At 47.5% G+C, this 17,107-nt stretch overlaps 1 protein-coding gene across 5 annotated transcripts in view; it reads left to right on the forward strand.

The window, feature by feature from the left end:
• LOC109899548 (neuropilin-1a) overlaps window positions 1-17,107 on the forward strand; it is a 116,884-nt gene that overhangs the window by 39,753 nt on the left and 60,024 nt on the right. For all 5 annotated transcript variants that reach the window (XM_020494878.2, XM_020494882.2, XM_031835937.1 and 2 more), the window contains exons 4-5: window positions 1,609-1,790; window positions 13,517-13,744. In XM_020494878.2, coding sequence (XP_020350467.1) covers window positions 1,609-1,790; window positions 13,517-13,744 — 410 coding nt within the window. The remainder of the gene's footprint in view (window positions 1-1,608; window positions 1,791-13,516; window positions 13,745-17,107) is intronic.

Here is a 17,107-nt window from a genome sequence, read left to right on the forward strand (position 1 = left end):
TAATGATTTTGTGCCACCAGGGCCACAATAATATGCCCTCTCTCTGAATGTCCGACTGTGGCCCTTTTTTTACTAGTTTCGCTGCTTGAACCCCTAACAAAGCATGGATGATTAATTTCTCCTGCACTGCAGACACACACACGTACATGCAAAGGTATACACTGCATACTTACATACAGATACACAGGCACACGTAAACACAAACACATATGCAAACACACACAGGAACACATTGCTTTTCAGCCCAGATCCCCATGGGCTGTGTTCGTTCAGGCCATCCTGGTTGGCCAACGGATCAGATTCAGATTGCCCTCTTCGCTCCATCTTGTTACACACACGATGTGTGAGTTTATTGGCTCCCGTTGTTATCCGTGCACATTCTGAAGGCGATTTCCTCCCTTGGTCTTAAAGCTTCGTGCTGACTCAATTAGCCAGCTCCTCATGCCAATAGCCCTGGATCTGAAATTCCATTTGAGTAGGATGTGGAGCGTGTGTGTGTGTGTGTGTGTGTGTGTGTGTGTGTGTGTGTGTGTGTGTGTGTGTGTGTGTGTGTGTGTGTGTGTGTGTGTGTGTGTGTGTGTGTGTGTGCATGAGCTGCAATCCCATAGCTGCCGCCTGATTGTGTTAACACGTGCGTCTGGTGGTCTCCCTGTACCTGCCTCCAAGAGGTATAATACGATCACTGACATTAAATATACTCAAATACACACAGACACACACAGAACAACAGACAACACAGAAACACATATATACCCCACACACACTTCTCTCTTTAGGCATCGGCTCTTTTACAGGGAGAAGACAGCTATTGAGCTGCACTGACAGTTTCGACATAGCTCCAACACACACTCACAGCTCCACTAGACCAGTTTTATGTAAACCTAGACTCCGTAAAGCTGGGAGTCATTGTTATAGAATCTCTGCAGTGTCTGCAGCTAACAACATGGAGCCGTGCCACGTGGAGGAAATATGAGAAGGTTAACCAACCTGCCCACCTGGTCTTGGATTTATCCTGTAGACCTCATTACCACTAGAGCATGTTTTTTCTGCATTATGGAGGATCACCTATCAAAACATGAACTCGATTGTTGTTTCCAACTTATTTGTGTGTGTGTGTGTGTGTGTGTGTGTGTGTGTGTGTGTGTGTGTGTGTGTGTGTGTGTGTGTGTGTGTGTGTGTGTGTGTGTGTGTGTGTGTGTGTGTGTGTGTGCGCTGCAGTAACATGTGTTTCTCTGTTTCCGCTCTTGATTCAGATGTCAAAACAAATAGTAGCCATGTATTAATGGACATATGTAAAAAACTGAAAAGGCACTGTAACAATCATATTTTGACATGAATCACACCTGCACTTTCTGATATTTATGACCCCTAAACTGTATACACTAATACTTTCCTTTGAAAATAAATGAGACTGAGTATATATCATTGATTGTGTTGTCAGAGAGAGAGATTTATCATGTACACCTCATTACCGCTAGAGCATGTTTTTTTTTTTGCATTATGGAGGATCACCTATCAAACATGAACTTGTGTGTGTGCATAAAATACCTAATACAACAACAGGTCCCTGACAGGTACTCACTCCCCCCTCTCCCCCTCTCTGTCCAGGTATGACTATGTGGAGGTACGTGATGGCGTGGACGAGAGTGGGCAGCTGGTGGGGAAGTACTGTGGGAAGATCGCCCCGTCACCCGTGGTGTCTTCTGGGTACCAGCTCTACATCAAGTTTGTGTCCGACTACGAGACCCATGGAGCAGGCTTCTCCATCCGCTACGAGGTCTTCAAAACAGGTGAGATGAGAAATAGTGAATGGCAAACAATCACAAAATATCATCACACACACACACAGGTTCACACACAGCTCGTGAAGCAGCAACAATGTATTTATGGTACTTCTAAGACTTACTGTAGTTATGATGATATCTGTTCATCCAGACATAATAATGTCCCCTTTCTCTGTTTATGTGATGCTACATCATCATGGTTAAGTAGAGAAAGTGAGTCCCCAACAGTTTAAAGATCATGAATGAAGGAAGTGCTTTCTCCTCTTCCTGCTCCTGATAAGCTCAATTCATACATATATTCCGTTGCGGTAGCATACTGCTGCTTATGCAGACGATCAGATGAACCGATAATGTTGTCCAACCCTGAGAAGTATCCTCAACAATAAAATATCACAAAAAAGACCACAGACGTGTCCCTGCTGAAACGGGAAATCACCAAGCAGCCTTATTTTCACAAGTACACTCAGGGGACATTCTCATTTCTTATCTGAAGACAATACAAATAAAGGGAAAGCTTCCTGTTGTTGGCTTGACTTCCTGACTGTGTTTTGAGTTTATGGCTGCCATGGGACGGGGGTAGATTTCCATTGAGTGATTGGGAGAGGGGAAGGGAGTAGGACACAAACAGGTGCAACAGACAGCAGACTTCACTCCGATTAATTAACCCTCAGCTAGTCTATGGGATGACCCAGAGTGACCCACAGAGAAGACGGATGCCCTCTTTTTAATCTCAGAAGTGTGTGTGTGTGTGTGCGTGTGTGTGTGTGTGTGTGTGTGTGTGCTTGTAGGGGTAGGGTCAAATCAAATTAAATGTATTTATATAGCCCTTCGTACATCAGCTGATATCTCAAAGTGCTGTACAGAAACCCAGCCTAAAACCCCAAACAGCAAAGAATGCAGGTGTAGAAGCACGGTGGCGAGGAAAAACTCCCTAGAAAGGCCAAAACCTAGGAAGAAACCTAGAGAGGAACCAGGCTATGTGGGGTGGCCAGTCCTCTTCTGGCTGTGCCGGGTGGAGATTGTAACAGAACATGGCCAAGATGTTCAAATGTTCATAAATGACCAGCGTGGTCCAATAATAATAAGGCAGAACAGTTGAAACTGGAGCAGCAGCACAGCCAGGTGGACTGGGGACAGCAAGGAGTCATCATGTCAGGTAGTCCTGAGGCATGGTGCTAGGGCTCAGGTCCTTCGAGAGAGAGAAAGAAAGAGAGAAAGAGAGAATTAGAGAGGGCATACTTAAATTCACACAGGACACCAGATAGGACAGGAGAAGTACTCCAGATATAACAAACTGACCCTAGCCCCCCGACACATAAACCACTGCAGCATAAATACTGGAGGCTGAGACAGGGGGGGTCAGGAGACACTGTGGCCCCATCCGAGGACACCCCCGGACAGGGCCAAACAGGAAGGATATAACCCCACCCACTTTGCCAAAGCACAGCCCCCAAGAGGGATATCTTCTTCAAAAAAGAGATCAGGGTCCAGAGTAACGCCGAGGGTGTATGTGTGTCTGGGAGGATGTCCCTTTAATCTGATGTATTTGCGTGACACACCCCATACCTCAGTGAAGTGCAGCATTCCTTCTTGGTGATGTGGTTCAATTGTGCACCCCACATTCATCTCCTGATGAGGTATTTCCCAGTCTCATCCATTAAAAGGACTGATTATAAATTAGTTGTGTTAGGGCACCTGGGCTATGAGGGATGGGGGAAAGAAGTGCTGAATGCAGGGTGTTGAGATATGAGCAAATATGGTTCCCCAGAAGTGTTGTTAGTAAGAGGGGATGCACCAAGGGGGAGCCAGCTGGAGACACAGCCGAGTATGGTGCACCCTCTGTGGGATGTTTTGATCAGCACCATCCCCTGTAGAGCTGGCACCACACCATGGGTGTGTCGTGGGGCCGGGCCGGTTCTTCTGAAGCAGGCAACAGAAACTTGTTTAGCTTTGAAACCAGTGCTGTGTTTTGACTACAGCAGAGCCGGCCGCCGCCAAGGCGGTGGCTCTGAGATCAATTAAGACTGTGTCCCAAATGGCACCCTATTGCCTATTTAGTGCAGTACTTTTGACCAGGACCCATAGTGCTCTGGTTAAAAGTAGTGCATTATATTGGGAATAGGGTGCCATTTGGAACATGTCCTAAGCCTCCCTCCTTTGGTTTAGAGAGCAGCTAGCTTGTTGATTAGGTAAGCTTATCAACACCAGGGTGGGTATTAAGCAGACAGAATCAGCAGATTTGTGTTGGCTAATACATGTAAACTTAATGATGGTACACAGATGTTGAGGTATCGCTGGAGAAGTAATGCAAGGAATGCAGTGCATCTTAATGAGTCTGGATGGAAGAATGCTGTGTGTACAGCACTACAGACTCGGGTTCAAGGGCAGCTTCAGGGAATGGAGCTGGGTTCTTTTAGAGGTAAATGAGGGTTCAAGGTCAGATGGGAAACAGGGTACACACTCTATCTCTCTCTGTAATGAAACTGGAGAGCAGCCCTGGTTCTCATCAGCGGTGCCATCAGTAGCGCAAAAGAATGTCTAATTGGGAGAAAACAGATTGTTTGTGGTCGTCCATCGCCTTTCACAACTCACACACACACACACACACACACACGTTACTTTTTCAATCCAGGGATCTTGATTAGACCGGGCTATTTATTTTATGGGCAGCAAAATTGCCTGCCTTGCTCCACTGACCGAACAGTAGGAGGGAGGGAGGGAGGGAGGGAGGGAGGGAGGGAGGGAGGGAGGGAGGGAGGGAGGGAGGGAGGGGAGGGAGGGAGGGAGGGAGGGAGGGAGGGAGGGAGGGAGGGAGGGAGGGAGGGAGGGAGGGAGGGAGGGAGGGAGGGAGGGAGGGAGGGAGGGATAAAGAGACAGAGGGGGGTGAGGAGAGGAATAAAAGAGAGCTGAGAAAGGGGATAAGGACAGCTTATTTTTATGGATACACTGAACTCAGCGGTAGATAGTCGGCTACAGGAAGATAACACACTGTACCTGTGCTACTGCTGGTGTTGTCTAGTGCTGGAGTCCACTAAGGTCACTACCACCCCTTTAGCCCAAATCCCTAATGTCCGCCTCTCCGGATTTCAGAATAAAAACAGGCCATCCTCTCTGACCAGAAACCTCTATATTTATCCTCTAATCTTGTCTCACTTAAAGTCTGTCACAACTGGGTCTCTTTCTCTCAGAAGAAAAGTCATATGCTTCTGGTTAACAGCTTTGCAATTTGTTACTCTTAGAGCCACATCAAGCATGGCACTGGAGGCAGAGAGGGAGAGAGAGGGAGGAGAGAGATTCAGGGATCGTGCCACTGCCCTGCCTTACCTATAAGTGAAAAGCTCCATCATCGGCATTTCACCCACTAGAGCCGTTCATCATGTCGCGGCTATGCGACACTTGTTACGAGGACACCTGTGTCAACACCCAGGAGGGGGGAACGAGGTGAAGAAGGAGGGGGGGGGGGGGGGGGGGGGGGGTTGAGGAGAGGATGGAGGGGAGAGAAGGGGGAGACAGATGCAGGGCCATTGGGCTTTCATCTGATGAGCGCTCTGATGGGCAAAGGTCACATCTGGCACAGCACTCACTGTCTGTCGCCCAAGCGCACACACACAAACATACACACAGCCTGCCCCCATGGAAACTTAAGACCCAAATTCTCTAAAGGCCACAGGGGGGCACGGGCCCCTCATTCATGCTCTCTCATTCATACCTCACTGACAGTACAAGGGGGAAATGATGTCGTCAGCATGTTGACATGCTAAATGTCTTGTCAGTGTGTCAGATTGACTGTGTGTGTGTGTGTGTGTGTGTGTGTGTGTGTGTGTGTGTGTGTGTGTGTGTGTGTGTGTGTGTGTGTGTGTGTGTGTGTGTGTGTGTGTGTGTGTGTGTGTGTGTGTGTGTTTGTATAAATGAATGACACACACCCCCAGCTGTGGCTTCAGGTTAATATTTGATTATGTGTCCAGAGAGTTACCGGTAATTCTCCACTGCCCATTAACCCTTCTATCAGCCTAGCTACAGGGGAGGAAACGTCCATCCAGGAGGTAGCTAGTTACTAGACAAACTGGGCTAACTATCAAATAGAGTGATACATGGAGTATAAACTATAGGTATTTGCTCAGCAGTCTTAGAACAACACCTCAGGTCATTAAGTCCCCAGTCCCTAATAACACTGACCAAGGAGGGGGAAAGGAGGGAGAGGAATGATGTGTGTGTGTGTGTGAGAGAGAGAGAGAGAGAGAGAGAGAGAGAGAGAGAGAGGGGGGGGGGGGAGTCACTCAATGATTAACAACACAGTCTTGAAGCAGCAGTCTGCTTTCACCATCTAAAGAAACGTTTTGAAATGTTAAATAGAAAAACCTAGCTTAAGGAAAAAGTAATCAGGGGAAAGGTATGTTGAAAGAGGCCCCAAGTCGGCTGTTAAAACCATATTTATTTAAGATTTGGATACGAAGCATAAATCCTTAGCACTTTGAGATTTCGAGTTTAGATTATGTAAAATATATATTTAACACGCTGTGACTTTGTCCTGTTAAATAAACTCTCATAACTCTATGAGGTATATTTGTTTACCCCCTCACCCATGGGAGACAAGTTTGAAAGATGCCATCTAGAAGCCATTATGGAGGCTTGTAAATGTCAAAGAGAGCACTTAGAGCCTGTTTTAAAAGACAGGTCTCTGTCCCAAATGGCACCCTATTCCCTACGCAGTGCACTACTTTTGACCAGAGCCCTATGGGTCCTGGTCAAAAGTAGTGCACTGTATAGGGAGTAGGGTGCCAATTGGGGGCATGCACCTGTGTTTTTAAGGCTGCAGCTTGTCTCAATCCCGTCATAAATTCTATAGTTTGAAGCTGCAAAATTTAACTTTTTGGGCGACCCGATCAAAAGTCTAACAAGCTATAGATCTATTCTATGTGCGCTATTTCTACGCTGCCCGTTCTTAAATTCGTTTTTTTGCATCTTTTACTTTTCAGCTGAAAATGCAATATTTTTGGCTATGGAAAATATATTTCACAGCAGTTTAAATGGTACAATGATTCTCTACACAATGACTGCTTGTTTTGTCACATAAACTCAAATGTAAACTGAAATAAATGTGCGTGCGCGAGTGCGTGTGTGTGTGTGTGTGTGTGTGTGTGTGTGTGTGTGTGTGTGTGTGTGTGTGTGTGTGTGTGTGTGTGTGTGTGGCAGTGGGCCATGGCGTGAGAGGAGTGGGTGGTGATAGGATGCTCTCTACTGAACTTCACTCTGAGAAATGTAGTTGTTTCTCGGGGGGAAGTTCTGGCGTGTTTACAGGTCCTTTGCAACATTGCCATTTCAATACTCTCCCTCTTGTTTGGTGAAAATACCTCTAACGGCTCGGCTTTCGGTGGCGATGCGATTCACAAACCTAACAAAAACAACAGCAGTAGTAAAACTAGAATGAGACTAACAGGGTTGTGAGTTAGCGTGTGGTTAGCAATGACACATTATTTGCCTCTTGAAGCTGGTCACACCACAGTAAATAGTCAGATTGTAAGCGCATAAATACCATGCACACAGCACAAAGCATTGTGGGTAGAGAGAGCGCTAGCGACGAGGGCCTGAGGGGCTTCTGTGGACCAAAGCCCTTTGGAGACGGAGATAATAGAAGATAAAAAAATGTATCTATTGGCCGAATATCTCTTCAGGGGAGAGACTGGACCTTTTCCTTATTCTGTTCTGATCTCTTTTCTCTATGCCCATTATCTTTTAAAAGACACCCACACAAAGGCACACAATGGCCGCCAGTTTGCCCTTGCCTGTCCATTTTTTCTCTGTGGCTGAATGAAACTAGAAAAGTGGGGGAGCCGGGATGGAGGTTGGTGGTGATAACATGTAATTATGGTACACAGAGAGAACATAGGCGAGACAGACATGCTCTCTTGTTACCCACGAGGCTAGCACTTTATCTTTCCTACTCACTTTGACTAGATATTGATCATGCAGTCCTAGCCCTGCAGTCCTAGCGAGCGACTAGCGCTGTCCTCTCCTCACCTAGGCATTGGAAATAAAGTTTTACAGTGTGAAAGGATTTTAAAATTGTCTGAAAGGATTTTCTTTTGGCCCAATTCTGCACTTGTCAAACACCATGTGCGACAACAGCGTCAGACAGAGGCGACCAAATGGAAAGCTGCTGTCAGACAGAGCTACAGTCTTTCTTTGACTTGTACACCCGCTATGAACTCTGCAGCAGACTGTAGTCCAGTGAACTGAAGGGCTGTGGGAGTCTTCTTTCCATGGAATGGCCACTTGTTTAGACCTCTCTACTTTACCACACACACACACACACACAAACACACACAGGTGTCTTATCAGACATCTTCAACTTGTCCCTGTCCCAGGCTGTACAGTGCCCAAGAAAAACAAGTGGACATGCCCAAATGACTATTGCCCCATCGCACTCTCAGTGGTTATCACGATGTGCTTCGAGAGGCTGGTCATGGCCAACATCAAGGCCAGATGCACTAGACCCACTCCAATTTGCCTACCACTCCAACAGATTCATGGAAGATGCCATTTCCATCGGTATTCAAAAGACGAAAGGTGTGTCATCAGCTCTCTCCTCTACTCCCTATCCACCCATGACTGCGTGGCTTTGCATGAAACCAAACCCATCATGAAGTTTGCTGACGACACCGCGGTTGTCGGCCTGATAAATAACAGCAACGAGTCAGCCTATAGGGAGGAGGTAAGTTAATTGGTATATAGTGGTGCCAGGACAACAACAACTCCCTCTACGTCAGAAAAACGAAGGAGTTGATTTTTGACTTCACGCAGGTGGTGAAGATGGCCCACTACATCACTGGGACTGTGCTCCCACCCATCCAGAAAATCTAGTCAAAATGGTGCCCGAGGAAGGCCCTCAGCACACGCCCCACACACCCCAGCCATGAGCTGTTCAAGTCTGTATGTAGTGAGTAGCCTCTCTTTCTTACTGATTGATGGCTGTTTAACAGTCTGATGGACTTGTTTTCCTGACAACACACTCCGAGTGCCCTCACCTTCTCCCTGTAGGCTGTCTCGTCATTGTTGGTAATCAAGCATACTACTGTTGTGTCGTCTGCAACCTTGATGATTGAGATGGAGGCGTGCATGGCCACGCAGTCATGGGTGAATAGGGAGTTCAGGAGGGGGCTGAGCATGCACCCTTGTGGGGCCCCAGTGTTGAGGATCAGCAAAGTGGAGATGTTATTTCCTACCTTCACCACCCGTCAGGAAGTCCAGGACCAATTTCACAGGGTGGGTTTGAGACCCAGGTCCTCAAGCTTATTGATGAGCTTGGAGGGTACTATGGTGTCCAATGCTGAGCTATAGTCAATGAGCAGCAGTCTTACATAGGCATTCCTCTTGTCCAAATGGGATAGTACAGTGTGATGGCAATTGCATCATCTGTGGCCATCAGACAAGCCATCAGACTGCTGAACACTTGAACTGGACTGACCACCTGCGCTGACTCTCTGCACCTTAGAACACATGCATTCACTCAACCACACACCCATACAGACATACTCTCATCCACACACACACACACACACACACACACACACACACACACACACACACACACACATATATATATACAGTATATGTATATATATATATATATATATATATATATATATTGATGCTACACCACATCAACCCTGCTGCTACAAGACTCTTGTTATTATTGCTAAATACTGCACAATTTAAACACTTGCCCCCGAATCCCCCCTTCCCCAAAACTTGCAAATATTGGACTATAAATTTGCCTTGCTATACAATATTATGCAAAAATATTTATTATATTTTTCTCAGCCATTTACTTTATGTTCGCATTCTTATCTTTTATTTATTTTATTATTTCTTATCGGAACTTGAACTTGAAACACACGCAGATACATACACAGACACACACACACCTGTCTGCCCCTGAACCTCCCTCTTTTCCCAGGGAGGGAAAACTCAGTCATCAATGGGATTAGTCTGTGGAGGCCCACAGAGTTCTGGACGACCACATCCCTGGCCCTGATATTTTAGAAAAGTCTTTCTGGTCTACGGTTTTTCAAACAGGAAAAAATAGGAAAACTGCAGAATGAATGGCCAGACCCGCTGTTTTGGAATCGGTAGCTTTCAGAGCAGCACTAAATATCAACTTGCCTCACAGTCAAACTGAACTGGTGTCCCTGCCTTTCCTTTCTCCCCCCCCCCTTTCCCCTTCAAAAAATAAAGAAAAGAAATAAGCCACTCTCATTTCCAAAGTGTGTCAGACAGGCTGAAGTGGTCCTGAATTAGGGGCCCAGCGAGATGCCTGCAGATGACTAAATGACAGGGGAAAAACAGTTAGCCACATTCACTCAAGCTGCATGAGCTGTTACACTGGTATAATAAGCTATATGCCTCCATCAAGCTTGCCATGGATGGCTGGTTGATGGCTCTCCCACAATTTCTGCCTCAATTGGCCTCCGCCCATGGAAAGGATGGTTTACTGAATAACATGGACATAACATTAACAGCTGCTCATTTCCACCCACTAATGGTCATAGTTCATCAGAAATAACTAAGATACATTCAATGGGACCATTTACTCTGAATTGAATGTCTGAGACTCACTGTTTTATGTTCTCTGTCTCTTGAGTTGAAGTATAGTACATCTTTGTTATGCATTTTGGGGTTTCTTGCCACGGTTCACATATTTTAAAAATCATACTCATCTGGTCATGATGCAGTGTAAAGTGATGAATGTGTGAAATCTTCTCAGTTCCCTAATCAGCTGAAAGCCTCTTCTCCAGGGAGCCATGGGTAAATGTTTTGACTTGCTGGTATAAAACATAAAACTGGTGTGAGTGTGTGCATGCTTGTGTGTATGTGTGTGTACGCAGCCCCCCTTGCATCAACTTTGAGGATGTAATTTTCTCTAAGCACTTCTCATATGTCACACAGATGCGTAATGACATGGCTGGGGGGGGGGCATGTTTATTCAGTCCCATGCTGGTGATTGAGGCCTTTCACTGATGTTTACAATCACTCTGGCCAGATGTTACAGCAGCAGCAACATATTCAACACACACACACACACACACACACACAGAGAAGCATAAAGACGTGTGAAGTCAAGGACGGACAAAGAATAAGACAGTCAGAGAGAGGGAGAGAGGAAGACGGCGTGTAGTGTGTATCAGCAGCCCATTGAATGAATTACAACAGATTCAAGGTGGTCTCTGTCTCAGGGCTATAAAGCTCTGTCTCAAAGCGACAGCTGGCTCGCAGAGCTTCTCCATCACAAACCATCACAAAGCACAAAGGAACAGGCAAACAAACAAACCATAAAACAAGACACTCAAAAGTATCACCTTCTTTCTTTCTTTCTCTTCCTCTCTCTTTATTTTTCTCTACTCTTTCTTCCTCTCCCAACTGGGCACAGAGGTCAATTCAACGTCTATTCAAATCAAATCAAATTTTATTAGTCACATGCGCCGAATACAACATGTGTAGACCTTACAGTGAAATGCTTTCTTACGAGCCCCTAACCGACAGTGCAGTTGAAAAAAAATATGGATAAGAATAAGAGATAAAAGTAACAAGTAATTAAAAAGCAGCAGTAAAAAATAACAATATGTACAGGGGGGAAGCCGGCACAGAGTCAATGTGCGGTGGCACCGGTTAGTTGAGGTAGTATGTACATGTAGGTAGAGTTAATTAAAGTGACTATGCATAGATGACAACAGAGAGTGGCAGTGGGGAGGGGAGGGGGGGGGGCAATGCGAATAGTCTGGGTAGCCATTTGACTAGATGTTCAGGAGTCTTATGGCTTGGGGATAGAAGCTGTTTAGAAGCCTCTTGGACCTAGACTTGGTGCTCCGGTACCACTTGCCGTGTGGTAGCAAGGAGAACAGGCTATGGCTAGGGTGGCTGGAGTCTTTGACAATTTTTAGGGCCTTCCTCTGACACAGCCCTGTATACAGGTCCTGGATGGCAGGAAGCTTGGCCCCAGTGATGTACTGGGGAGTTCACACTACACTCTGTAGTGCCTTGCGGTCAGAGGCCTAGCAGTTGCCATAACAAGCAGTGATGCAACCAGTCAGGATGCTCTCAATGGTGCGGCTGTAGAACCTTTTGATGATCTGAGGACCCATGCCAAATCTTTTCAGTCTCCTGAGGGGGAATAGGTTTTGTTGTGCCCGCTTCACGACTGTCATTGTGTGCTTGGAACATGTTCATTTTTTGGTGATGTGGACACCAAGGAACCTGTAGCTCTCAACCTGCTCCACTGCAGCCTCGTCGATGAGAATCGGGGTGTGCTCAGTACTCTTTTTGCTGTAGTCCACAATTATCTCTTTGGTCTTTATCACGTTGAGGGAGAGGTTGTTTTCCTGGCACCACATAGCCAGGTCTCTGACCTCCTCCCTGTAGGCTGTCTCGTTGTTTTCGGTGATCAGGCCTACCACTGTTTTGTAATCAGCAAACTAAATGATGGTGTTGGAGTCGTACCTGGCTGTACAGTCATGAGTGAACTGGGAGTACAGGAGGGGGCTGAGCACACCTACCCTTACCACCTGGTGGGCGGCCCATCAGGAAGTCCAGGATCCAGTTGCAGAGGGAGGTGTTTAGTCCCATGGTCCTTAGCTTAGTGATGAGTTTTTAGGGAATATGGTGTTGAACGCTGAGCTGTAGTCAATGAATAGCATTCTCACATTGACGTTCCTTTTGTCCAGGTGGGAAAGGGCAGTGTGGAGTGTAATAGAGACTGAATCATCTGTGGATCTGTTGGGGCGGTATGCAAACTGGAGTGGATCTAGGGTATCTGGGATGATGGTGTTGTGAGCCATGGCCAGCCTTTCAAAGCACTTCATGGCTACAGACGTGAGTGCTACGGGTCGGTAGTCATTTAGGCAGGTTCCCTTAGTGTTCTTGGGCACAGGCACTATGGTGGTCTGCTTAAAACATGTTGGTATTACAGACTCAGACAGGGAGAGGTTGAAAATGTCAGTGAAGACACTTGCTAGTTGGTCAGCGTATGCTCGCAGTACACGTCCTGGTAATCCGTCTGGCCCTGTGGCCTTGTTGACCTGTCTAAAGGTCTTACTCACATAGGCTGCAAAGAGCGTGATCACACAGTCTTCCGGTACAGCTGGTGCATGCCTGTTTCAGTGTTATTTGCCTCGAAGGGATTTCTTATAAGCTTCCGGGGTAGAGGCCCGCTCCTTGAAAGCGGTAGCTCTAGCCTTTGGTTGGGGTATGTACGTACGGTCATTGTGGGGAACGACGTCATCGATGCACTTATTGATGAAGCCAATGACAGATGTGGTGTACTCTTCAATGCCATTGGAGGAATCCCGGAACATATTCCAGTCCTGTAGCTTAGCATCTGCTTCATCTGACCACTTTTTTATTGATCTTGTCACTGGTGCTTCCTGCATTAAAAGCATGAATCAGGAGGATGGAATTATGGTCAGATTTGCCAAGTGGAGGACGAGGAAGTGCTTTGTATGCATCTCTGTGTGTGGAGTATAGGTGGTCCAAAGTCGTTGTACAATTAAAACATGCTGATAGAAATGTGGTAAATGTATTTTCATTGAAATTATGTGGAAACAACATTGATTCAATCAGTGTGTTCCCTGTGGGTCTCCTCTTGTCTGACTTGCAGAAGAGATGTCAGTCTCAATGCGACTTCCCTGGTTTAATAAATAACTACATTCGAAATCTTTCTTTTCCTCTCCTTCTCTCAGGTCCGGAATGTTCCAGGAACTTCACATCTAACAATGGGGTAATAAAGTCACCTGGTTTTCCAGAGAAGTATCCTAACAACCTGGACTGCACCTTCATGATCTTTGCCCCCAAGATGTCCGAGATCATCCTGGAGTTTGAGAGCTTCGAGCTTGAGCCTGACACCACCCCTCCCACCGGGGTCTTCTGTCGATACGATAGGCTGGAGATCTGGGACGGCTTCCCTGGAGGTGAGTCACAGTCATACATCTAGTCAGATATCGCTAGTATCTTTGTTAGCATTCTCGGTATTATACAGTAGGGTAATATTAACACATTTAATATATATTAATAGGGCAATGAATGTGGACAGGACACGTAGCCTAGTTGTCCTAACTCAATGCCAAACATGTCCTAATTCTGATCGTCTACCATACCCCCTTCCTGTGTTGTGTTTGTGGAGTTGTTAATGTTTGTCAGTTGAGAGGAGGCCATGGTACGTATGTAGACAGGGGTGTTACTCCACCTTACTGTTGATTGATCGGTCAGGAGAGGACTTTTGTGTCCAGAAACAAACCTAACCCTTTTGTATGGGTTTGGGTTTTAGCTGTTGTTTCTTCTAGAGCAGGTATTCCCAAACTGGGGTATGTAAGGTAGTCGGGGGTATGGCAAATACAAATGTGATTCAGAGGTTTTTTTCTAGCCTGAGTAGACTTGTTTCACATTTAGAAACAAAACATGACAATTTGAAAAATAAGCCATGTATAACGGCAGATTTCCTCTTCGTCTGAAGAGGAGTAAGGATCGGACCAAGATTCTTTTTATTTTTCTTGCCTGAATTATCTGAATCTTGGATTACAGGGACTCTCCACAACTATATTCAATGTGCAGGACAAAACTGAGGATATGATTAAGAAGTTGAAAGCTCTTTTCTGTCTGCATTAACAAGGACAACACACAGGTCTTTCCATCATTGTATGATTTTTTGTTGTGCAAATGAACTCAAGCTTACGGACAATGTAAAATGTGATATACAGTGCCTTGCGAAAGTATTCGGCCCCCTTGAACTTTGCGACCTTTTGCCACATTTCAGGCTTCAAACATAAAGATAGAAAACTGTATTTTTTTGTGAAGAATCAACAACAAGTGGGACACAATCATAAAGTGGAACGACATTTATTGGATATTTCAAACTTTTTTAACAAATCAAAAACTGAAAAATTGGGCGTGCAAAATGATTCAGCCCCCTTAAGTTAATACTTTGTGGCGCCACCTTTTGCTGCGATTACAGCTGTAAGTCGCTTGGGGTATGTCTCTATCAGTTTTGCACATCGAGAGACAGAATTTTTTTCCCATTCCTCCTTGCAAAACAGCTCGAGCTCAGTGAGGTTGGATGGAGAGCATTTGTGAACAGCAGTTTTCAGTTCTTTCCACAGATTCTCGATTGGATTCAGATCTGGACTTTGACTTGGCCATTCTAACACCTGGATATGTTTATTTTTGAACCATTCCATTGTAGATTTTGCTTTATGTTTTGGATCATTGTCTTGTTGGATGACAAATCTCCGTCCCAGTCTCAGGTCTTTTGCAGACTTCATCAGGTTTTCTTCCAGAATGTTCCTGTATTTGGCTCCATCCATCTTCCCATCAATTTTAACCATCTTCCCTGTCCCTGCCTGTCTTTGTGTTTACTGCAACAGATAGGGCTGTTTTGGTTTTCATGTTTATTGTTTTGTATTCTTGTTCATGTTTGAGTTACCTTGTTAAATTACCATGAACTATAACCACGCCGCGATTTGGTCCGCCTCTCCTTCCCAGGAAGAAAGCCGTTACAGAACCACCCACCACAACAGGACCAAGCGGCGTGGTGAAAAGCAGCAACAGCAGGAGAGGCAGCAGCAGCAACAGCAAGAGAGGCAGAACTATTTGGAGAAATGGACTTGGGAGGAGATCCTAGACGGGAAAGGACCCTGGGCACAGCCAGGAGATTATCGCCGCCCCAAAGAAGAACTGAAGGCAGCGAAGGCGGAGAGGTGCTGGTATGAGGAGGCAGCACGGCAGCGTGGATGGAAGCCCGAGAGTCAGCCCCAAAAATGTCTTGGGGGAGGCACACAGGGAGTATGGCGAAGCCAGGTATGAGACCTGCACCAACTTCCTGTGCTTACCGGGGGAGCGAGAGAGACCGGGCAGGCACTGTGTTATGCTGTGGAGCGCACGGTGTCCCCAGTGCGGGTGCATAGCCCGGTGAGGTACATACCAGCTCCTCGTGTCGGCCGGACTAGAGTGGGCATCGAGCCAGGTGCCATGAAGCCGGCTCTACGCATCTGGTCTCCAGTGCGTCTCTTTGGGCCGGCGTAAAAGGTACCAACCTTACGCATGGTGTCCCCGGTTCGCCTGCACAGCCCAGTGCGGGCTATTCCACCTCGCCGCACTGGCAGGGCGACCGGGAGCATTCAAGCAGGTAAGGTTGGGCAGGCTCGGTGCTCAAGAGCTCCAGTGCGCCTGCACGGTCCGGTCTATCCAGTACCACCTCCACGCATCAGCCCTCCGGTGGCAGCTCCCCGCACTCGCCCTGAGGTGTGTGTCCTCGGCCCAGTACCACCAGTGCTGGCACCACGCACCAGGCCTACAGTGCGCCTCGCCTGTTCAGAGCTGCCAGAGCCTTCCTCCTCTCCAGCGCAGCCGGAGTCTCCCAACCTGTTCGGCACTGCCAGAGCTTCCGCCCCTCAGTCCAGAGGCGCCAGAGCTCCTCTGTCCAGCGCTGCCAGAGCCTTCCTCCTCTCCAGCGTTGTCTGAGCTGCCTGTCTGTCCAGAGCTGCTAGGGTCTCCCGTCTGTCCAGAGCCGCTAGAGTCTCCCGTCTGTCCAGAGCCGCTAGAGTCTCCCGTCTGTCCAGAGCCGCTAGAGTCTCCCGTCTGTCCAGAGCCGCTAGAGTCTCCCGTCTGTCCAGAGCCGCTAGAGTCTCCCGCCAGGATCTTCCAGAGCCACCAGTCAGCCAGGATCCGCCAGAGCCGCCAGTCAGCCAGGATCCGCCAGAGCCGCCAGTCAGCCAGGATCCGCCAGAGCCGCCAGTCAGCCAGGATCCGCCAGAGCCACCAGTCAGCCAGGATCCGCCAGAGCCGCCAGTCAGCCAGGATCCGCCAGAGCCGCCAGTCAGCCAGGATCCGCCAGAGATTATAAAAGGTACCAGCCTTACGCATGGTGTCCCCGGTTCGCCTGCACAGTCAGCCAGGATCCGCCAGAGCCGCCATTCAGCCAGGATCCGCCATTCAGCCAGAAGCTGCCAGAACCGCCATTCAGCCAGAAGCTGCCAGAACCGTCAACCAGCCTGAGCTATGTCTCAGTCCTGAGCTACCTCTCAGTCCTGAGCTACCCCTCAGTCCTGAGCTACCCCTCAGTCCTGAGCCACCTCAGTCCCGAGCTGACCCTCAGTCCAGTGGGGCCCTCTGTTAGGGTTCCTAGGCCAAGGTCAGTGGCGAGGGTCGCCACTCAAAGGACGCTAAGGAGGTGGACTAAGACAATGATGGAGTGGGGTCCATGTCCAGCGCCAGAGCCGCCACCGCGGACAGATGCCCACCCAGACCCTCCCCTATAGGTTTAGGTTGTGCGGTCGGAG

The sequence above is a fragment of the Oncorhynchus kisutch genome, linkage group LG11 (genome assembly GCF_002021735.2).
Source record: "Oncorhynchus kisutch isolate 150728-3 linkage group LG11, Okis_V2, whole genome shotgun sequence".
NCBI classification, from domain to species: domain Eukaryota; kingdom Metazoa; phylum Chordata; class Actinopteri; order Salmoniformes; family Salmonidae; genus Oncorhynchus; species Oncorhynchus kisutch.